General features: G+C 34.0%; 3 protein-coding genes across 4 annotated transcripts; 1 reads left to right on the top strand and 2 right to left on the bottom strand.

Moving 5' to 3' along the window:
- The first annotated feature begins 658 nt into the window (after positions 1-658).
- LOC110693610 (pentatricopeptide repeat-containing protein At4g21705, mitochondrial-like) lies at positions 659-4638 on the top strand. The gene is made up of 2 exons (XM_021870750.1): positions 659-1184; positions 3031-4638. The coding sequence occupies exons 1-2, from the start codon at positions 882-884 to the stop codon at positions 4267-4269; spliced, it is 1542 nt and encodes a 513-aa protein (XP_021726442.1). The 5' UTR covers positions 659-881; the 3' UTR covers positions 4270-4638.
- Positions 4639-5617: 979 nt separating this feature from the next.
- On the bottom strand, positions 5618-10297 carry LOC110693609 (monothiol glutaredoxin-S17-like). The gene is made up of 3 exons (XM_021870749.1): positions 9847-10297; positions 7649-7723; positions 5618-7236 (listed from the first exon to the last, which is right to left on the bottom strand). The coding sequence occupies exons 1-3, from the start codon at positions 10018-10020 to the stop codon at positions 6007-6009; spliced, it is 1479 nt and encodes a 492-aa protein (XP_021726441.1). The 5' UTR covers positions 10021-10297; the 3' UTR covers positions 5618-6006.
- Positions 10298-12656: 2359 nt separating this feature from the next.
- Positions 12657-21570, bottom strand: LOC110693608 (putative nuclear RNA export factor SDE5). 2 transcript variants are annotated; one of them, XM_021870747.1, is made up of 12 exons: positions 21118-21570; positions 19174-19892; positions 18767-18792; positions 17365-17424; positions 16065-16126; positions 15621-15829; positions 14783-14865; positions 14593-14649; positions 14064-14131; positions 13867-13985; positions 13712-13776; positions 12657-13071 (listed from the first exon to the last, which is right to left on the bottom strand). In XM_021870747.1, exons 2-12 carry the CDS (start codon positions 19880-19882, stop codon positions 12955-12957), a joined length of 1575 nt encoding a protein of 524 aa, XP_021726439.1. In that variant the 5' UTR covers positions 19883-19892; positions 21118-21570; the 3' UTR covers positions 12657-12954. The 2 variants fall into 2 exon arrangements, with proteins under 2 accessions (XP_021726439.1, XP_021726440.1); XM_021870748.1 differs by having other exon boundaries at positions 16065-16111.
- Between the last annotated feature and the right edge of the window lie 1610 nt (positions 21571-23180).

Here is a 23180-nt window from a genome sequence, read left to right as displayed (position 1 = left end):
GCAACTCTAAGACGCATGTTAAAACGTACGAAATATATATACTTCATTTGGTTACGCATAAAAATTTGATATTAATAAAATATACAATGAGACGAATCTAATAGGACCCACATGTATTATTAGTAATTGATTAATGAGAATTTAAGGTCAAAAGTTTTTGAAATTTGACTCATTTATCTGTAATGGGACAAAAAAAATTGGAGACAAAGAGAGTACTAAGTAACAAGAGCTTCAAAGAGTAGCAAACTAGCCACCAAATTTTGGTTGCAATCACTGAATAAAATCAAAGCCTAAAATATTGCAACAAAAAGAAATCTCATTACTTAAGCAATGTCCAAATTTTAGAAATTGTGAGTTGTGAATTTTTGATTCCCAAAAGTTAGCAACACGAGAGAAAGAGATAGTTGTAGGATCCCAATTTGTGTTGTACATTGATAAGCACTTTTTATGTTACTCGAACTTTTCATTTCAACTCATGTATCTGTGTCGAACTCTCGATACTCGAACATAAATATAACACCCAAACACTTCACTTTTAGTTCAAAATCATGGAATTTTTTCACAAAATTTATCGAATATGGATAATCGGATTATCAAATTCAAATAACATAGACCACTTTTCATAAAATCTAGACTGAGATTGAATCAATCAATCAAAACCAATTATGCATCCACTTCTTTGGGCCAACATTCGGTTTCCTAAAACTAAACACAAGAATTCACTCATTTAGAGCCCATACTTTCTTCTCACAACATTAATCAATCTCAAACCAAAACCCCCCTTTTTCCTTAAACCCTCCTCAAAAACCCTACAAAAATTACCTTCAATTTCTTCATCCATTTCCTAATTTTCCCCAAATTAAACCCCCATTTCAGCAAAAATGAGCTCCAAGCTATTTGTGATCCTAAATCGGTTGACTTATAGGTTAAATCAAGCTCAAATTTCATCAGAAAAAGCCCTAATTTTGAGCTCAAATGTTATCAATGGTGAGAGAAACTACCACACTAATACGAAAACTAGGGAGACATTGTATTCAAAGTTAAGCCCCTTAGGAAGTCCTGGAATCAATGTGCAACCAGAGCTTGATGGTTGGGTTGATAAAGGCAAGAAGATTAGCGTTGCTGAGTTGTTGCGAATCATCCATGATTTTCGCAAGCGCAAGCGATTTACTCAAGCTCTCGAGGTAGATTATAATGCTGAATTTTGTTGTAATTTTGTTGAATTTGGAAGCTTTTAGATGTTGGGTATGTTTGATAATTAGATTTTGAAATGTTATTTTTTTTAGAGATGATATTTTGAATTAGAATGTGGAAGAATTTGTTCTTTTTATATTTGAGATCATATATCTACATGATAATTTGTGGGATGTAATGTAATTTGATTCTGGATTTGTGGGTGTTTGTTGAAATGGGTACTTGTGAAGATGTATAGAGTAAAAGAGACTTGATTATGAATTTGCAATAATGGGTAAAGGATAAAAGGAGGAAGGTTACAGTAGATGATAACGAGCATAAAACTTTGTCGCGTCCATGAGCATGATTGTAATATCGGGGTTTGTCGATTTGAAATTGAATTGGAGGTAGTGGCTATGTTAAATGATGAGATACAATTTTAGAAAGGGAGAACCCACTGCTACATTTGCAGGCTCACAATTTTGTCCCCTTCCTCAGCTAGTATGCTTTTGAATTCTTGATTTTAACTATATAAGTTAATAAGTAGTTGGCTGGATGCTTTGATTTGAAACAAGGTCTAAAGTTTTATGTTTTGACTCTTGATTGGTGGGAAGCAAACTATTTAGATCAATTGACCTTGTTCGGCTCTAGTAGGCCTTAGAAATTTGTGGAGTTTAATACGAAGTACTAGAGTAATTTGGGATAAAAAAAGTCTATAGGTTATTAGTTTAAGCTATTCAATTCTAGAGTTATCTTTGTAGAATAGATGAATGTATGCCAATTAATATGATGAAATAGTCCTTCCAGCCTGGAGTCTATACTCAGTGATGTGCTTATTTCTTCCTTTGTTTAATTTTCTAAGCCTCTTTTTCTTTGGATGGAATAATATAGTTGCTTGCATTTGGACCTCTATAATGGATATGTTCCATGCTTTGTGTTTGTTTGAGAGAATTGCCATCTTTAAACCCATGCTTCAAACCCCCAATAAATGAAGGCAAGAAACTAATGGAGGTGAGCTGGTGAGGTTTGTCGCATACCTAAATTTCAGTCATCAAATAAAAGATAGAGATTCATTCCTGAATTGAAACAAACACATGGTATTCTAAATCATGTTCCATAATCATACTACCTTGTTTTTATTCCCTATTCTAAACTCATAACCACTTGTGAACAAAACACCCTTCAAGTGTTGCAATTGGTGAGACACTGGATTTTCTTGCTGTTCACTTGCTCATTGGACTATAAGTTGCTGAGAGCTTTGTGTATGTGCTTTTAAATTAGCTTATGTTGACAAAGTTGCTTATAAATGTGGTGCTGTGAGTAACGAGAGGAATAAATGCTGAGAATTTTATTCAATTTGGAAACTTATTTCTTACATTTCTTTGCTCTAATAAGGATCAGTATGCACTTTTATTTACTAGTAGTCCTGCTTGTCAGTACTATCTTGCTGTCTTGTTTGATGATTGAGCTGCATGATTTGTTGGCCAAACAATAGGTTTTTGCTTGTAGGAGTTAGGCAGAATGCTTCAAAGTATGTCATAAAATGCCTAAGAGCTGAGTGCATAACAAACTACTCCCTCAATCCCTTTTTGTTGCCCAATGAAGACTTGAGGTTTGGCATGCTTTTAATGAAAGTAAAAAGTAGAGAGAATAAAGTTGGTGGGTTGGGGTGGGCTCCAAAGGACAATTAAAGGGGCGCAAAGACGTAAAATTTGCCAAACCTTGATAGAGCAAATATTTGACATCCCTTGAGGGATAATGAGACAGACGGAAAATGATGGAAGGATGAATGTTGAAGTCAACTGGGTTTATGTTTTTTAGCAGGGTTCTAAGCTTATGATTGACCCATTTTTGCAGGTTTCAGAGTGGATGAACGAGAAAGGCGTCTGTAAATTTACACCAGTTGAACATGCGGTGCAGTTAGATCTTATTGGCAGAGTCCGTGGTTTTTTGTCTGCAGAGAGCTATTTCAATAGCTTATCTGAACAAGACCAAACTGATAAGACATATGGCGCTCTTCTTAACTGCTATGTGCGACAGCGACAACTTGACAAGTCCTTGTCACATTTACGGAAGATGAAAGAGATGGGTTTTGCATCAACAGCTCTTACTTATAATGACATTATGTGCCTATACACAAATATAGGGCAATATGAGAAGGTTCCAGAGGTGTTAGTTGAAATGAAGGAAAACAAGGTTTTACCTGATAATTACAGTTACAGACTGTGCATCAATTCATATGGAGCAAAATCTGACATTGAAGTGGTGGCAAATATTTTGAAAGAAGCAGAGACTCAACCTCACATGGCAGTAGACTGGAACACCTATGCGGTTGCTGCTAATTTTTACATTAAAGCAGGGCTCACAGACAAGGCAATCGATGCCCTGAAAAAGGCAGAGGTAAGAGTGGATAAGAAAGACGGCACTGCCTATAACCATCTGATTACTCTCTATGCCAAACTAGAAAAAAAGGATGATATTTTGAGGTTGTGGGCACTGGAGAAGAGTGCTTGTAAGAGATGTATCAACAGGGATTATATTAACGTGTTGGAATCTCTTGTGAGGATTAATGCAGTAGAAGCAGCTGAGGAAGTGCTGAAGGAGTGGGAATCATCTGATAATTGTTATGATTTTCGGGTTCGTAATATTGTTACTGTAGCATATTTAGACAAAGGAATGCTCGAGAAAGCAGAGGCTATGCTTGTGTCAGAGAAAGAAAAGGGTTCAAGTCCCAACACTTGGGGATTATTAGCAGCAAGGTACCAGGAGAAGGGTGAGATGCATAAAGCAGTCAGCTGCATGAAAGCAGGCTTGTCATTTTATGTAGAGAATAAGGGTTGGAAGCCTAATAGACAAGTCATTTATTATCTTCTTAATTGGATTGGTGATGAAGGCAGTGTTGAAGATGTTGCATCCTTTGTCAAATTGTTGAGAAATGCAGTTCCGGTGAATAGACAGATGTATCATGCTCTAATTAAAGCCCATCTACGACATGGCAAGGATGTGGATGGGATTTTGGAGGAGATGAAGGTTGATCAAATAAAAGAAAATGAAGAGACAAAAAGTATCCTTAGTACGATACCAACGAACACTTGATTACCTTCTACAACTACTGCTATTTTTTGCAGGAAATCTGTAGTTCCGCATGATCACACTGTCCACAGAAGCTCGTATATTTGTTCGGGTTATGCAGCTACTGCATCAAGGATGAGGTATAGTTAACAGCATTAGAAGCATGTAGATGCAGTGACTTGCCCAGTTGCCACAAGCACTTTTCGGGCAAGGAATTACACTAGTGATCATAACTTTTCCATTATTCTGATCTTATGTAGGTCTATACTCTGTACCAAGGAAAACTAGATCACTCTGTAAGACGCAAGACAATTATCCATTTACCTTTTATATTTTCAGGATGTGCCATTAAATCGATCAATAAAAATCAAGTTTGTTACTCTTAGCAGTTTATTCATTTGTATTCAACAAAATCCAAAGTTTGACCATATAAACTTAACTTTATTATTGTTGACACAAGTATAACTTCATCGTATGTTTTTATCTTAAGATTTCTTATTTGGTTTGGAAAAATTTTGCTATAAGAATAGGAAAGAAGAAAAAAAAAAATAATAAAAGAACTAGCTGTTATTTACATTGTGCTGCTAAACACATATTGAGTTAACAAATTCTTATGTGAGGGCGTGTGGCATAGCTATATGGTGTGAAGTGTGTACCCACTACAGTTGTCATATATTTATGAGACAAGTAATTGAGTAATGGAAAAAATGGGATTACTTTTTTAATAGTTTTTTTTTTAAAATAATAATAATAATTACTTGAATAAACAAATGTTGCTCATATAATGAATTGAGCTTACTTTTATGGAAAAAAAAAGCTACCATAGCCGATTAAAAAAAAAAAAAGGTTACTCATATGAATACAATATTGCTTTTTAAAGGATGTTGCTATATTGTACGAAGTATTATATTATTACGTGGCTGACCACACTGTAAATTGTAGAGTTAATTTTTACTTTCATTTTACAACAAATGCATTGCTAATTGTTGCACTTCCTAGTTGTCATTTTGACCATCGATTTTTTTTAATAACATAAAAAGTACATTTAGACTAATCCAGCTATATTGTACATGATCTTTACCTGCAACGTTAGGATATTTACACTAGTAATAATAATGTAAATCCTTGGTAAATTCATCTCAATTTATAGTTTCACATTACCAACTTTTATATTTTTAGTTTATCTATAATTAATTTTAAATAAGAAGATTAAAAGTATATATCAACTTAAAGTCAAAACATTATGAGTAAAAACAAGAAAGTTCAACTTAAAGTCAAAACATTACGAGTAAAAAAAAAAAAAGGTGCACTCAATGTTAACATAAAGTGCACAAAGTCAAAATTTTGCATCTATGGAGAAACAAAGGCAGTATTATGAAACAAAAGCAGTGCATATTTATCCAATCCAACTCGTAAGTAATTAGTTTCTCATAAACGACCCAAAGTGTGTGATACCATTCTCTCAAAACAGCGAAAACTTTAAGACTAGAAAAGCAGTTGTACATATAACTCTAGCCTAATACTCCATGTAATGACAGATCTACTCGTACCCTTGAAACTATCACCACCAAACAACTACAAAGAGAGCAACCTCAGACTAAAAAAGCCAAAAACATAAACGTCAACTACACCGCGAAACTCTTGAACCTGTATGGTGTAGAAAAAATCACATTTGGCCATAAATCAATATGTAAGACTACTGTGCAATCAAGTTGCTGACTGATGTTATTTTCGACATCCTGCAAATTCACATCATAGTACCTACTCTGAAAAGATTGATTTAAGCTCTCCATTGTTCTTCATCTCCAAAATGATATCACAACCTCCAATCAGCTCACCTTTGTAGTAAAGTTGGGGATAAGTAGGCCAATTAGAAAACGTCTTCAGCCCCTGTCTAACTGCATCGTCACTCAGAATATCAAAAGATCCAAATGTCACACCTTCATCTGTCAAGGCATTCACCACTTTGGAGCTGAAACCACATTTAGGAGCATCAGGGGTGCCCTTCATGAAAAGCATAACAGGTGAACTGCTGACCAATTTAGTCAGACGATCATCAAGTGTTTCATGAGGAATAATGACCCCTTTATCAGCCAAAACCCTCCTGAGCTCACCACTTTTCTGCATCTCCAATACAACATCTGACCCACCAATGAGTTCACCCTTAATGTATAGCTGGGGATAGCTGGACCAATTTGAATGAACCTTGAGACCTTGACGAACTTCGGTATCAGTTAAGACATCAAAACTCTTATATTCCACCTTTTCTTGCTCAAGAATGTCAAGGACTTTTCGGCTGAAACCACACTTTGGTTCTTCTGGTGTACCTTTCATGAAAACCATAACAGGACTCGAGTTGATGAGGCTTACAAGGCGAGAAGTAACAGATGAACTTAAGCCAGTCGATGCTGATACACCCCCCTTTCCACTTCCTGATTCAGATAATTTCTCGTCAATGACATTAGTGGAATCTATCTCATGATCACTGAAAATGTATTTCAGCTCATCACCCTCATGCATAGAAATGACTATATCACATCCACCAATAAGTTCACCTTTGCAGTACAGCTGAGGATATGTTGGCCAATTGGAGAATTTCTTCAACCCATCTCTAACTTCTTGGTCAGTTAGGATATCAAAGCTTCCAAACTGGAGTTTCTCTTCATTCAAAATATTAACAACTTTCTGGCTGAATCCACATTTTGGCTCTTCTGGGGTTCCTTTCATGAATAGCATAACTGGATGAGAATTAATCAACTGCCGTAGTTTCTTGTTAAGATCATCACTGCGACCAGTCTGATTGCCCACTGGAACTTCCCTATCATATTTAGCAAATTCTTTCACTGTTTCTAGGACAGTGGCTCCAGCAGCCAAACCAAGACTGGCAGGTGCAGCAGGTTCATCAGGATTGACTGATCCAGCAACTTTGGCAACTTTGTTAGCCAAGCTGGATGGATCTGCTCCCTCCAATGTATCGACAGCCTTGCCACCCTAATGAAACAGGAGATAAGATTATCATATTGGACAAACTAATTGCAAAAAATTAACCATCATATTATAATGACCAGAAATTTTGACCAAATATAAGACTGAAAATTTACCATCAAAAAATGGACAAAATTTGCTTTGTATAATTAAAAATCAAAAAATAAAACACCCATCTTGCGAAGTTAAGGATACAAGCCTACAAGAGATTTGCAATTGTACAGGTGAGTCTAAGTCTGATTTCCCTCACTCTGCCCTAGGAAGAATCTGCATTACAGGCATTGAGCTAATATAAAGGTGTTATATCACAGTACTTTAGTGTCAGACATAGGAATCACAATAGAATAGCAAATGATGATAGCTGAAACAGTTATCTATGTTAGATAAAAAAAAAATTCAAGACAACTTATAAGCTTACCTTAAAAAAGACGAAGTAAGGCACAGCAGAAACAGAAAAAGCCTCAGATATCTCTGGTTGCTCCTCGGCTTCAACCTACAAAGGGGTGTACATATATCAGCCCTCACGCAAATCTAAAACTAACAAGCCCTCACACAAATTTAGAAATCATTTCAGTGTCAGAAACAGAATAAGATGAATAAATACCTCATCATGTTTTCCAATGTAAAGGTTCATCACTCACACATCCAAAATATTTTCACATACAAAAGATCATATTTCCTGGAAAAAGAGGGTACTAAAAGAATCATTCTTCCTCCGTTCTTTTTAATCACTACATTAGTACATTGGGGTTTTCACACTTGCCAATGCACATGTTATACCATTACTATCTTAAATTATATTTAGTAAAAATAAAAGGATCTTGCTAACGAGCGCCCGGAGGCATTAGATAAGGAATAATTATATTGGTTGAAAGGGTATTAAGTTAGGAATTCATGACAAAATCACGCGTCGTTCGATGTAATTAATGTTAATTTTACTCTAATATTTGCACTTTAATTCTCTTATCTAATGCCCTGGGGCGCTCATTAGCTTTTTCCAAAATAAAAAAAGATTAATATTTTGAAGTACATATATATCAAGCCAATTCTAAAAAGACCCCACTTGAATAGTGTAAAAGACAATCAAAAGTGTGTGTGTAGTGTAAAATGTCAAATGTTGCGATAAAAAAAGAACAGAGGAAGTACATAAAAATGAAATATATGGTACTGCAATAATAAAGCACGCTTTTCAGAAGCAAATAGAGGCATACAGCATTACAGCTATCTAGGAGCGGTTTTAAAAAAAGGGGGATAAAAGTGTTTTCTATGAAGAATCATGAAAATCAGCATATTTATAAACAAGCTAAGCATGAGAAAAGAGAAGGAAAAAAAAAAAAAAAACTAAAACTGCTTCTTCAAGTGTACACTACGAATGACAATGGCAATCGATGAAATTAATAGATTTAAAAAAAAAAAAAAAAAAAAAAAAAAAACATGGTAATACAAGGGCTGAGCATTATGTCCTCCAGATGCTATCTACTTCACATACCGTGAGAATCTTATTAATCATCTATCCAAACTTTTAATTCCCACCATTCAGCTGTTGGAAATAGCTGACTACCCAAAAGCTTTGGGTGAAGAACAAATATGGTCCATAATTCGCCACCTCCAACTCAATCCTGCTAAACTGTTTGACAAGTCTACCCATAATTCGCCACCTCCAACTCAATCCTGCTAAACTGTTTGACAAGTCTACCCACAAGTCAACAACTGTGTTAGGCAGTGACTACACTCAACTTAAACTAGAAAAATGAGGAGCTGGAGTTGAACATGCAATTTAAGTCTTGAGTTTCCAAGGAAACCAACATAAGATTTCACAAACTTCAAAAACTCAGCCCTTCAAATAGGAGCTTATTGCATATGACTATATAGAGTAAAACCCGGGTCACTGGGAAATGGAGATAAAATCAAGAACAGCTAGCACACTAACGTGAGCCTCCAGTGAAACCTGAAATCCTACAAGCACAACCTACTACTCATTCCACTTAAGAACATAAAATCTTTTAACCAAGCTGCGACGAAGAGAGCTAAACATAAACTAGATCAACTCCCAATCCACCAACCCTTCTGTTCAAGTCCATACATCACACGAAAGATCACGAAAGTCTGTAGAATCACACCCTCAAGAAAGATTCAGCATCCCTGAATCCAATACCCCCGCCCCCGCCCCGTACAAAACACCAATCCAATAATTTAATGACACAGATGCTGTCATTGAAAGAACCAAAGGATGTATTATGTATAGCATGACTAATTGAAGTGGGCAACACTATTAAGATCATACAGTTAAAGAAAAAGAAGCCATTAAACTCTATTACCATCAATTCCTAAAATGACAATAATATATTTCAAAATAATCAGATTTTTAACATACTGATGCTAAAACAGACAAAGTCATTAAACCCTAATTAGAAACATGAAAATCACCAATTCAAAAACAACACAAAACTAAATGATTCAATCAAAAAACCCAATTTGCAGAGTATAATAAATCAACCAAGTAAAGTAAACCCACAAAAAATAAACCACTAAATCAAGTTTTTTTTACACATTTACAACAATACAGCAAAACCCAACATCATATAATCATCAAAAATTAAACATTTTAAAAATTACCCTGAAGAAATGGGCATGAGGAAAATCAGTGGAAAGGTGAGAGAAAACTTGGTCCATGTGTTTGGAGGCTTCACACCAAGTCGCCCAGAAATGTAAAATGACAGGATTACCCTCGCTCACCGCCTTATCAACCTCTGCTTTAGACCCCGCATTTTTCACACTTCCACTCGCCATTTTTAGGTTGTATGATCTTCAATCTCTCTCTTTTCGATTAAGATGAGAGAGAATCACAAATTAAAGTGATTGATTGATGAGATTTGGTTTTCTGGGAAAATAAACCCAGAAATTTGAAGAGAAAGAGAGAATAATTGTGGGTGTGACTTGTTGTGACTTGTGAGTGAGGGTTGTTTGAGAGTCAATGTTAACGCCGAATTCCTGAAGAATCAATCGATCTTTGCCGTTGATTTTCTTTTGGTTTGATGGGCTTTGATGCTCGACTAATGTCACGTATTCAATTCCAGAACCTTCTCTTTTTTGCTAGGACAATTGACAATTCACTTTATCAGTTTAGGCTTTAGGGTTGGGTCATATTTGGGTGATGATTTCGGAGAATTTTAATTCTAACTAGATTAGTCCTGCCCGTGCGATAATACGGGTCAAATTATATCGTATATTTATATTTACACTGTATTAAAATATACGTAGTATGTCACATGACACTTATCACCTGTATCAGAAATATACTATACATCAGTAACATCTTTGTAACATCTTCCCATGTACTATACATTGGAAACATCATTGTAAATCCGTAATACAAGACTAATAAGAAGTGAATTAACATTCTTACCAGTTTTGCTATCTTTTAAGTATATTTCATATTTAAGTACTACTTGTGTAAAACACTAGATACTTTGTACGAAGTATAATTCATCAATTTGAGAGTGTTTACTTAGGGTCTGTTCTCATACGTTTATTTTCAGTTCAGTTCAACTCAGTTCAGTTCCTAATTTCCTTCTCTTATAAAATATTCAGTTCAGTTCATTCAATTTAGTTTAGTTCGTTCAGTCTATGAGAACAGACCCTTAGTATATATAACTTTCTTATTATGCCAATATAAATATAGCTAGACAATGAAAATAAATATGTCGTCGCTTAAGTCGAAGTTAATAAAAGCAAAAGTTGTTATCTACATTCGAGTGCGATGGTTCACCCTTTTTTTTATTATTAAAGGATGATTACAACTTATTTAATCATTAAATGAGCAAAGAATAATGTTAGTGCATTTTGCACCTTGTGTATAAAAAGTTCTATAATAGAAGAGGATAATGAGAGAAGGGATTATGATTTACAAGGTAAAATAAATTTGACTTGTTATAGAGAAATTCATGAATTGATGTTTGACATATGACAATGTATATACTTTTATCTTCAAAATGAGAGTTTATTTATTTATTTATATCTATCCTGGTTATTATTATCCCTTTTTATACTATAATTTTTACTCTATCATAGTTGATTAATTATATGTATCAATGGCAATATGGCCTTTCACTTATGTTAGCTTCATTTGTAGAATAATTGTAGGGCACTATATCATAAGAACAAAAACTCACGAGGCTGATATTAAACTCATTAACGACAATAATAGACTGGATTACATATTAGTACTTTGTACAACAATGTATTTTGATATGAAAAGTTACGTGCATAATTAATATAAAGGAAAATAGGGAAGACGTTTGAACAATTACCAGCCTTATAAGTTATAACCAAATAACATTCATTATTTGACTCAAATCAGTTTAACATTTAAGGCCTCAGGGCCGTTAGGTCCATCCTGGACATCGAACTTGACCTTCTGACCCTCGGCCATGTTTCCTTGGCTCACGGAGGCATGAACGAAGATATCAGCACCACCATCGTCGGGGCCTATGAATCCAAAACCCGCTTCATTACTGAACCACTTCACAGTCCCGGTAGCCATTGCAAACTTCCGTGGTGATCGATAGTTTGCGTATAATAATGGCGCGACGGTGATGTTATTGTATCCTTGACCCTTCTTGTATTGTTGTATGTTGTATGTTGTAAGTGGTAAGGTTACAGGTTTAATAGTAGGTAATGAAACTCCTCAAAATCTCAAATACACTTCCTCCATTTCATTAACATTATTATTCAATTATTGACTTGATCACAATTTTCTTATATATCATTATTATGTAATTATGTATATGTTGCTTGATTAATATAATACTCCGTATCAATATATAATTTCCCATGTGTAATATTTATTAATGGATAATCAAAAAGTATTAATGATTAACATTATACATTGGCAATAATTACGTATAATTTTTTTGAACGGGACGTATAATTATTAGTTGGTGTATAAGAAGAATTATATTTAAGCTTTGTCAATGATAGATTTGTTAGGAAAACAGAAGAAACTAGCAAGTTTCCTAACGTGGAAGAGTAGTGCAAAGGCACTAATTTATGCCGGCCCAGCAGTCCAGCACGAGATAAATACACCACGTAATGACAAACGGGTAACAATAACGGGTACTCCCTTCATTCCTCAAAGATTATTTTATTCACTTATAACTGGGTATATTTATATTCGTTTCAATGTTATTTTTCATGAGTAGATAATTGTTCGGTAATATTATCATTTAACGCATCTGAAATGTGTTGTCAAACATAACCTTAGCCTAACTATATCCAGTTATATATGTCTTGTTAGCTACTCGTACAAAAATATTTGATGTGCATGACTTTAATACTCCGTATTATTGTACACCAACGCGCCCACAAGTTTTTGTTCAAGAAATTGTTGCATCGTCTAATGAACAAAGAAAATTACATTTGTTACATGCATAATTATGCTGGTCTCACATCTTTATAGTAGATATCTTTTGACTTTCATTCAATTAGTTATTTAGCTCTAAAAACTTGAAATTGTAATTTCTTTCCTTTCATAGATAACTTTTAAAATATTGATTAGTTTACATTCTTTACAATAAATACCTTAAGAACCAACAACCATGAAAATAGCCTTCAAGATGAACGATGACCATATATTGGGTTCTTCATGAACAACAAGATATAAGCACAAATGGTCTTTGGATGAATTCAATATGAAGCAAAACCCGTGTGTACAATATTCACGTATTATTTTCGACCAAAGCTAAGGCTTTTAGGGTTGATTTCATCTAAGCGTATCAAGATTGCACTAGAAGTCTCATCTTCAATCCATCTAATGGCTTCCCTCTGCAATAGCTTTGAAATCTGTCAAACAAAAGACAAAATATCACCTTATGCAGTTATGCTTTAACTGCCTTCTTTTCTCTAATGAAATGCAGATTCAAACCAAGTAGAACTAGCCATATATAAGAGCACTAAATTAAGAAAGTTTGCGTAAAAAATAGGTGAACAAAGAGAAATAGTGTACTACAAAACAATGTCTTTCAAATGTATTGCATGCAAGAATGAATAAAAATCTCATCTCCTGAAAAGAGGAAAAATTGGAGGGTAGCATACAAAAGTCCTATTCGCTATTTGAGGCGTCGGAAACTTGGAACATACTAATCAGCTTCCTTATTTACACTTGAGGTTCTTACGTACGGTTTATAATTGAAGATTGAAGAGATAAGTTCATTGATGTAAAAAAAAAAAAAAAAAAAAAAAACATGATTTTTGTTGATATTGGATATTAACTTGTATTTTCTCCTTTTGAAGTGGTAATCTTCATTGGGTCTATTATCATACTTATCAACATAATACGCTACAAGGGACGCATTTAAAGTGGGATGATAAGATTACTACTTCTACACAAAGCATCCTTCAACAAACCAGTGCAATAATGAGAACTTTAATCAAGCAAAGAATTTGAGGCAGATCAACAGTAATCAGGAAATTCAGGACATACCAATCGCTTGCGCTTTTCAGCATCTTGATCACCAGTTCCAATAATAATTTTCAGATCCCTAACCACTGAAACAAAAAACATGGCCAGTCAAGGTCATAGCCACAGCCTACATGTATTGTCATGACAAGAAAATAGGAAAAAAAATGATGACATACTAGGAATTCCAGAGAGTGTACGAAGGTGAATTTTCACAAGACGTATTGCTTCTTTAGCATCGTGATCTTGCAAGTCAAGAGACATTTCTTCTCGCATCTCGCCATCCCCACTACCATCACTGAAAAAAAAAAAAAAAAAAAAAGGTTACACAAAAGGGCCAAGGCACAACAAAATCCAACTATCTAACAAAATTCACCTGGTTTCAAAAATTTTTGAAGCAGATTCTTCGTCAGCTTCACGAGCCTTATTGTAAAAGAATTGTCCCTATATCCAGAAATAGATGCCATGAGAAAATAAAGTTATTCTGGAACAACCAAATTAAATGCCAGACAATTAACCAATTGCAGTGACAGCAATCACAACATGGCCAAAAATAGACACATATAAGCATTTCAAACACTTGTGAAAAAAGGAGGAAAGCAAAGAGTTTCAAGATAGAAGCAGTGAATATCAATCAGTTTAAGTGATTGTCTTGAACATTAACACTTATATATGCCTTGTTAATAAGTGTTTTTTTATTAGTTTTAACATGCATAACAATAACTTTTAAGTTTCATGTTGATGGAAGTGTTGCCAATAAAGTGAAAAAATTCTTGTCGAATCCAAACCAATGTAATAAGTATTGATAAAACGCTCAAGTGCATTAGTATTAATTACACAACCATTGTTGCATATTTATAACATGTCACTGATAAGCTTAACCTGGAAGAAGAAAGAATTCCAACCTTTTCCAGCAGTAATGTCGCCCGTCCACGATCACCCTTTGCAAACGCTTCTGTAGCCTGTCAGGAAAACACAAATTCTTGTCAGTGGCAACATTCAGCGACCATTAAAAAAAGGGTATTCATCATGGACAAGTAGACAAAATTTATCGAAGGTTTCATGGTTGGACAAAATTAAAAAAAGAAAACTTACAGCTTCATAATACTGCTTCATTGTTTCACGATGCTCTTTTACAGCTTTGCGAAGGATATAATAGCTACCCTCTTTGGCATCATCTACATAACAGAATATTATGATAAAATAAGAAAGCTCATCCAAGTCAGGTACAAAGCACACAAAATAAAAGCTTCTTAACATAGTTAACAATACACTGAGATGCTAAATCTTCCATCAGATAGCAAAGCCAAGTCCAAATGAGGTACAACTCTGTTTACAATTTCTATAAACCACCACATAAAGCTAGAAAATACTCTCCCCAACTCTAATGATGGAGCATGTTTGGCTATTTCCACTTTGTGATAAATCATGTCCATGAAGTTCCATGAAGCATACTTCACTGGATCATCACTCTTGTGTGTTGTGTCCAGTAACAGCACTGCGACCGCACATGAATACCACAATCCAAAGATATGCATGAATCTACACGCAGCAGAAACACATACGTCTATGCAGCAGGCAAGGACTAACCACGAAGGGGAAAAAGCAGCAAAATCAGGCCACACGTGTCATTGTTTGGTGTCTTATATGTGCGCATTGAAAAATAAATTCTTCAATGATGCCATGTTACTTATTTAATTTTCTTTCTCTTTGTAATAAATACCTTAATCCTTATTAAAGCTTATTTAAAAGGGCTGTGGATTTATAATAAGGTGAATAAACATTCTTTTTAACCATTAGAGTCCAAATGATATAGTTTTTCTCTATTCTTTCAGTCAAATTTAACATGTATTCCTTTACACAGACACTTTATTTGATGCAAGTTATAACCAAGAATTAGATTTTCATACAGAGTTTAGAATATGGAAAACACCTTTCACATTGTTAAAGTGAAGACTTGTGGCCTTAACCTCACAATCCTCAGCAACATCATTCAAAGGCTCAGTCACAATTTCTCTGGTTGCCCAAGATCTTGTAGCATTTTTCAGAACAGGAGCACTCACAATCAAGTCTGCTTGCTCACAACTATCACTGGATATCCTTGATGGGATTAAATTGGTTCTCATGGTCCTACTCTCATTACTGCAGAGAACAACCAAAAGTGGTTACTAAAGCTCAAAAAAAAAAAAACCCCTCTTCTTCCCAAGGCAGAATTATTTCTCCAAAAACTAATTCATACTCTTAGCCTAGGATCATTTACTGCCCCAAATCAGATTCCTGGTGTTCAGGGAAAAAGATATAGGTAGAGCAACTTCATTCCTCCTCGTAGTATAAGGAGTGGGTCTGAGGAGAATTAGAAGTAGAAGTTACTGCAGACCTTTGCTTTTGCACTTGATTTTCAAATGAAAGACCCTTGGAGTTCGTCTGCAGATTAATTTCCTGTAGATTGTAAGTAAACAAAAGGCATAACAAATGACTAGTGAAACAAACATTAAATAGTCATGTTCATCTAAGCAGGAAATGTGAGTAGGCAATGAAAACTAAAAGAGATATGCTAAAAATATTAAGTTGTCACAGCTCCTCAAATATTGCTTATATTGGCTATATGTAGAATTTAATTTAATTACTTTCCTTGACAATCTGAAAGCAATACCATCTGACACCTCGTTTTAGAAGTTGGTAAGTTTGAAAATGGTCCAAGGTATTACGACTATCAGGTGTGCATTTAAGCTTATATATTTGGTGAGCAAGGCTTCAAAGTGCAGAGAAAGCCTAGTGAAAGCAACTATAAAAAAGAAAGCACGCATTTTTTACTTTCACCATTTGCCTCTACTTTGAATGAAATGATACCTGATGTCACATCACAATAACACCATACATTTGTGTAACCTTTAACTTTCCATCCTACTAAAATAACTAATTGGTCACCTTAATTCACTTAACAGTTAACCATCAGCTCTAACCTAGCAGTAAGCCAATTAGTGACTAGCAAATTATCAATAAAAATATCAACTAGCTTAGGCTTGTCTCTACCATCTTCTGATGAGAATAGGGTCTGTAATGTGGCATGATTTCTAATGTCACAAAATAGCTATTCAACTTACTTGATGGTTTTTGTAATTTAATTGCACCATCTTATGTCTTATGAAGAGAGTCAGAGGACATTAAACACTTAACAAAAGCCCAGGGGAGATATCAAGCATGACAAAGAAAAAAAATACAGCATCTGGGGTCACGGGACACTCTTTATAACTTACAGAACCAGTGGACCATTCGAATATTATAGTTAAGAAAAGAAGATGATGTTCCATGAGGCTAAGATTGTGGACCTTAGACTTCCCAACAAAAATTTTATATCACTTGTTTGGGCAATAGATTTTTCAATCAAGAAATTAGCTCAAAATTATTTTCGTTTTCCTTGCCACTTCTACGAGTCCTGTCTATTCCTCATCATCTTACACTCCTTTCTCTTTAGCCTTCTCCATAAAGGAAAATACCTTCCCTATATTTATTTCAAGTACAACTTTGACAACAATTTGTTAAAAGTATATGCTTCAAAACATGTGAATGTTTGACAGAAAGACCAATACACTTGAATAACTGCTTTTGAAAGTCTTCCCTACATCTAGACAACAGCCTAAATGAGTGGAAAAACAATTTCAAATGGATAAATTTACCTCGCATTGATTCCTTTTGTCAATATTTTCAGCCATAAGAGCTAGCAATGTCTCCATGCTCTGCAAATTTTAAGCAAACATAAGCATGTGTTATTATCTTTACAAAAATGTAAAAGTTAAGGACTTAATATGCATATAATTTGTAACAATGGAACAGGCATTAAAGGGGAAAAAAAAAGGGCAGAAGTAATCAGATACTTCTGCCAGACTGCCACAAAAGGCTTGAGATATAAATAATATCGTGGATTAATTGATTAAATCTTTTTTGTGCTCCAATCAGGAATTTTTTTGTTCATTATTTATTTAGGAAATTCATATAGAAGAAAAAAAAATAGGAAATAAAACCTGTAAAAAAGAAAAATTAAAATATAGAATAGAAAATGGAGATATCAGCCCTTCCAGCCTTCTCTTGTAGAACAATTTTCATCAATGAGACATGAAATGCCTTTCTAAAATTTAGTAGTTCTGCAAGCACACCTGCTGCACTAGTCAACCAGATTGCCATCAAGGCAGCAACTTGAGAACCAATGTCCAATGCACTACTCACAAGCCTTTTTCCAACTGTTTGGATACCAGGTCAGAGAGCTCACAAATGAGAGAAGACAACAATAACATGTCATCTGAATTGTCACCATAAAACTTCACATGTATCCACAACAGAGATCCAATACTGTGTTTCCATGTATCCAAGACCCACCCCCTTTTTTTAAATCTATATATAGCAATTAAGGATCGTACATAAGGCAAGTTATGTGCAATGCCAATGTGTCACACACAAAAAACAAATTTGATCCCCTTTCTCTCCAATTTCCACTAATCACAATCCAGCTAACTTAGGCATTTCAGGGAATTTCCTCTCTCACCCCTGAGGCCAGCAACTATTTATCTTGCAGAAACCTAGTCATCTAATTAGCAATGGCATGACAGGCTGACAGCACCTAGTCACTTTACTTAGCTACCCTTTGGATTGTCATAAACCCGAAAAGAATCTGTTATTAATCACCTTTGCAAATATGATGAGGTAATTATCTGAAAAAAAAATAGTTATTTGAATTAAGTTCTATGTATAAGGTAGTTTGACAAAACTTTCCTATTTTCAAAAATATTTATCCGTAAAAAAGTTAAATTGAACCTTTTTTCAGCTTTGATGCACATCTCTGCAGATATTTCATAGCATTCACTTTTGTGGTTGGTAGACAACAATAAACTGGTTTTCTAACAGTTGATATACCATAGCTTCATCCTCAAGAACATAAAAAATTCTTGACAGTCACACATAAAAGGCAAATAGGTCATTAAGACCATAAAGCGAAGGAAAATGGGAAATGGAAAATTAGTGCGCATCACAATGATAAATATGGATGGGAAAAAGAAGCATCAATAAGTTGAGACATAATCATACCTTCTTCATGTCATATCCACAATGACCTGGCATTCATTCAAATTTTAAAAATAATTAGTAGTTGCACATAAAAAATTGCTCAACTTATTTCTTAAGGGTAATGCACAAGAAGAGTCAAAAATGCTATTATAGAACTTTTTATTTTTAATTAAAATAAATTTAAATCATAGACATTAACAGATATCTAAAGTTCTAATCTATAAGACAATGTACCACAAGTAATCTTAGGTGCTGCAATCACTTTTAATTTACTAAGGAAAGTTTTTAAGAATTGACAAAGATAGAAGTTGGCGGAATCCCACATAATTAAATGATCAGTTGACTGTACTATGCTCATAATCATGAATAGCACAAAGACATCCATGGGGTAAAATTGATAGCTAAAGTAAAGAAAGCAAAAGTGTTACCTAAGACTTCTCGAATAGCACTTCTTTCCAGTTGAGATCCATGTCCAAGCATTTCAAACAGAAAATTCTCAATGTCATCATTTGAACTGACATCGCTTGCTGATGAGGATCTATCAGAAGAAATCAAATTAGCATCCCTTGAAAGCAAGGGTTCTTCAGAAGTATTGACAGGCACTGAGAAATCATTTGCCTCTAGTTTCAAAAGCTCTGTCCCATTGAGAGCTCCATTTGATCCGGCAATGCGCCAAACACAATTTTTCCCACTAGCATGTGAAACAGGAGCCACTGAACGCATCTCTACTTTCACAGGCTTTGTTGCATTAGGACTTCTATTTGATCCAACAACGCGCCAAACATATTCTTTCCCAGAAAAACTAGAATTTGTACCCACCGAGGTAGGATTTCTTTTCAACTTCGACGCTTGAGAGCTGCTCCTATTAGCATCATGTGACTTGTCATAGTTATTATAATTAGGAGTTTCTGAAGAAATTTCACCATTAATCAATCCATTTGATTCATGGGTTGCATCGGCAGATGGACCTGTCTGCATCCCACACAATATATCACCAACTAAGGTAGCATCTCGGCCTGCCTTGCAAAAAGCAGAAGCAATCTCCTCAAGAGAAAATGCAGAACCAAAAGTATCAAGCAGACTCTTCAATGCCTTGTCTTCATTGTCCAGTTCTTTTGTAATTGTTGGATCCTCCATTCTGATGAGGCTTCAGAACCACAGAAAAAATGTTAGCATAGCACAATAACAAAATTTAAAGAAACATTTACGGAGTACTCCTGTATTCACAGCCATTCTGTTAGATGTAATGCACAATTTCATATCAATGGATCAGAAATGGCACAGGAATCTATCTGAAAACTGTAGAATTGAGCAATTGATTACCAACAAACAAGCTTACGAAACCAACAATGGCTTATTTTAACATGTCCTGAGGCATGGCATTACCACAACATATGCAAACTGAAAATAAGACTCCTGAGGGCGGGGGCAAGCTACAAATATAGAATGCTGAAATAGCATACCTCCTAAGGTAAACAAGGCAAAGTTGGAGCAACACGTTTGCTAGCACTAAGTTACTATAACCTGCCTTAGAAAATAATAAGAATTCCCCCACTATCATATGCCAGAATTAGAAAAAAAGTTTGATACGAGATACACACTTCAAAAATAGGTAACTAAAGCCAACTAAGGTCTCAAGCAGTCCCATTACTAGTGAGTGTCATACGCCAAAACAACGAAAAAGGAAGCTCATAACATGACTGCAATGAGATATAAGGCCTCAATACAAGACCAATTGTTATATTTTCCATTTGGCTTGCTTCCTAATCCCTCCATTTTTTTCCCTCTTCATCTTCATAATAAGTAATTTGCACTGAGAGCATCAATGATGCTCCTACATCGCTCAACGCCATGTGGTTCATATGATTGCAAAGAATAGACCAAATCAAAAACCAGCATTGCCTGTACTCTATATATTCCTTGCTATAATACGCTCAACTACAGTTGATAATCTTTAAATTCTCCAATTAATTCCTCAATTAATTGTTGTAATCATCACAGCAAGTTATATACTTGCAATTGTATAGTCCAAAAGTTATGCAATCAACAACAATATATAATTATGATCTGACAGTAATAGTAATACCATAATATTCTTTTATATATTTATGCAACCCAACCCACAAATGGTAACACCCATTTACAGAAATATATAATGATACCAAAAAATGAAAAAATGAATGCTAAAATAGGATACCCATAAAATCTACAAGATTAAGACAGCTTTAAATTTACAGTATTTATTATAAGAAAATCACAGAAAACCGATGATCATCAATTAAATATCACATTAATTACCCCCAACTAACTTAATAAACTGAAAAGAAATTGCATGAATAATAAAGCAGAAGAATTAAAAGAAAAATGCTTACTTTCTTTGACTTCTGGAGACTTTCTTCAGAATTTAGGGCTTCAATCTTCAAACCAACAAATAAGAAGGAAAAAAAAAAAAAAATCCCACTTTCTTTTTATAGTTACAAAATTCTAATCGCCCAGAAAATACAGTAATAATTTAGAAGGAAAAAGAAAAGATCATTGAATTTGAAAAAAGCAGTTAAATTGTAATACCCACTTCAATATTCATGATTTTGCATCTTTCTAAGCTTTCAAATTTCGTAGAACATATAAAAATATCAAGAAACAATATTACTGCAACCAGTAAGCGTTCTGCATTTGGCGTAATTTCCAAGCTATTATTTCATGCTTTTGGTATAGTATGTACTATACTACTCAATGAGTAAACAAATGGTTCATGGTTGTTGACTCCACATTGACCCATCAATTTCAATTTGGTCAAATGACAACTTTTTTGAAGCCATAAAAATCGTGTTTGCTTAGTATTAAATAAAGTGTTAAAAAAAAAAAAAAAAAAAAAAAAAAAGGTGTATATGCCCTAAAAAAAAGTGTATATAATCAATTTCACCCTTACTCTTATTATAAAATAAAATAAAATAAAAATGTTGAATTTTATCCTTTTGTTGAAGAGCGAAAATTACCAACTCAATTAAAGTATTAATTTCTACTAAAGTAACACTTCCTTGACTTAAGTGGTGGTTTTGTTTCTTTCAAAAAAAAAAAAAAAAGTGGTGATTTTGTTCTTGGAACAAATATCACAATTAATATTTAATATGGATCATACGTGAAAGATTGTTCTTGCAATTTTAGTCTAGTGACTCTAATCTAATGCATATAGCTTAGGAAGTATTTGATAACATTATATCCAATATTTATTCCATTACCAATATGTCATAACAAATAAGATTAGAGTTAGTTTTGGAGAGGTAGAGTAAGAGTTGTATAAACTTTTCCTCCATATTAGTTGCTTAATTATTAGGCAATCAATCTAACCCTATTTAGGTCATGTTCAATTCACCTTTAAAAAAATAATATTCAATAAAAATAATTTCAGTTTAGTAAACATAATTTTATTTCAGTAAAATAAGTTCAGTTCAATAAAATTAATTTCAGTTCTGTAAAAATAATTCAGTTCAGCAAAAATCTGTAACTCTAAAAAAGAAATTTAATAGAGAATCAGTAAAATAATTTCAATTCAAAAATTAATTTCAGTTCAGTTAAAAAATTTCAGTTTGATAAAAATGATTTAAGTTCAGCAATAATAAGGTGAAGTGAACGGAACTTTAATCATGGACAAGGTGGTTTGGACTATGTCACTTTAAATTGAAAAACTTGATAGAAAATGCAAAAGGCGTGAAGGATGGTTGTTGATGATAGGGCAATTGGGCATTGGAAGGAAGTAAAAGAAAGGTCACAACTCACAAAGGGAAATTCTAACTAAGAAAAAGCAATATATTGTTCCTTGGAAACAGTTAAGCAAATTAAAGAAGTTTTTTTTTTTTTTTTTGCCAATCTAGAAGAAAAGTAAAAACAAGAAGACAAGGCCAAATATAACCAACCATTATTTACAAACATGTCATAGTCCTTAAAAAAAAAAAATTATTACCAACCATTATTTACAAATTAAACATGTCATAGTCCTTCAAAAAATATTACAAATATTTCATAATATATAATGTATATGTAATAAATCAATACAAAGCATTGATTTATACTTCCTCATCCATTTATCGTTACCTATTATATTACACATAAACCATGACAAGAAAAGAGAGCGTAATATCGTAAAGTGAGTCCGGTTGTGTAAGATAATATCGTTGGAGGTAAAATACGGGAAAAAATCTTACCTAAATTTGAAACAAATTAAAAAAATTATAAACTTATGTAAAAAGCATGATAAAGTACAAAAATGGGATAGGTAGATTTTACATTTTCCATCATTACTTTCCAAACAACAATGTCGAACTAGCTTAACCGCTTGTCCTAGTTTCTTGTAATGTTATTTTGCTCTTTTGTTTTAAGAATAAGGTAGGATTTCAAATTCTACTCTTGAGCATTTCACCCCATAATTTATGAGAAT

This window comes from Chenopodium quinoa, unplaced genomic scaffold (assembly GCF_001683475.1).
Source record: "Chenopodium quinoa cultivar QQ74 unplaced genomic scaffold, ASM168347v1, whole genome shotgun sequence".
NCBI classification, from domain to species: Eukaryota; Viridiplantae; Streptophyta; class Magnoliopsida; order Caryophyllales; family Amaranthaceae; genus Chenopodium; species Chenopodium quinoa.
This window is presented reverse-complemented; position numbering and strand designations above follow the sequence as displayed.

Coding starts and splice junctions, on each gene's coding strand:
- LOC110693610 (XM_021870750.1), top strand. CDS start 882: ATGAGCTCCAAGCTATTTGTGATCCTAAATCGGTTGACTTATAGGTTA. Junction 1,185..3,030: donor GATTTACTCAAGCTCTCGAG/GTAGATTATAAT, acceptor CCATTTTTGCAG/GTTTCAGAGTGGATGAACGA.
- LOC110693608 (XM_021870747.1), bottom strand. CDS start 19,882: ATGGAGGATCCAACAATTACAAAAGAACTGGACAATGAAGACAAGGCA. Junction 18,793..19,173: donor TGCTATTCGAGAAGTCTTAG/GTAACACTTTTG, acceptor AATGAATGCCAG/GTCATTGTGGATATGACATG. Junction 14,650..14,782: donor TGAAGCAGTATTATGAAGCT/GTAAGTTTTCTT, acceptor TTTTCCTGACAG/GCTACAGAAGCGTTTGCAAA.
- LOC110693609 (XM_021870749.1), bottom strand. CDS start 10,020: ATGGCGAGTGGAAGTGTGAAAAATGCGGGGTCTAAAGCAGAGGTTGAT. Junction 7,724..9,846: donor CTCATGCCCATTTCTTCAGG/GTAATTTTTAAA, acceptor ACCCCTTTGTAG/GTTGAAGCCGAGGAGCAACC. Junction 7,237..7,648: donor CTTACTTCGTCTTTTTTAAG/GTAAGCTTATAA, acceptor CTGTTTCATTAG/GGTGGCAAGGCTGTCGATAC.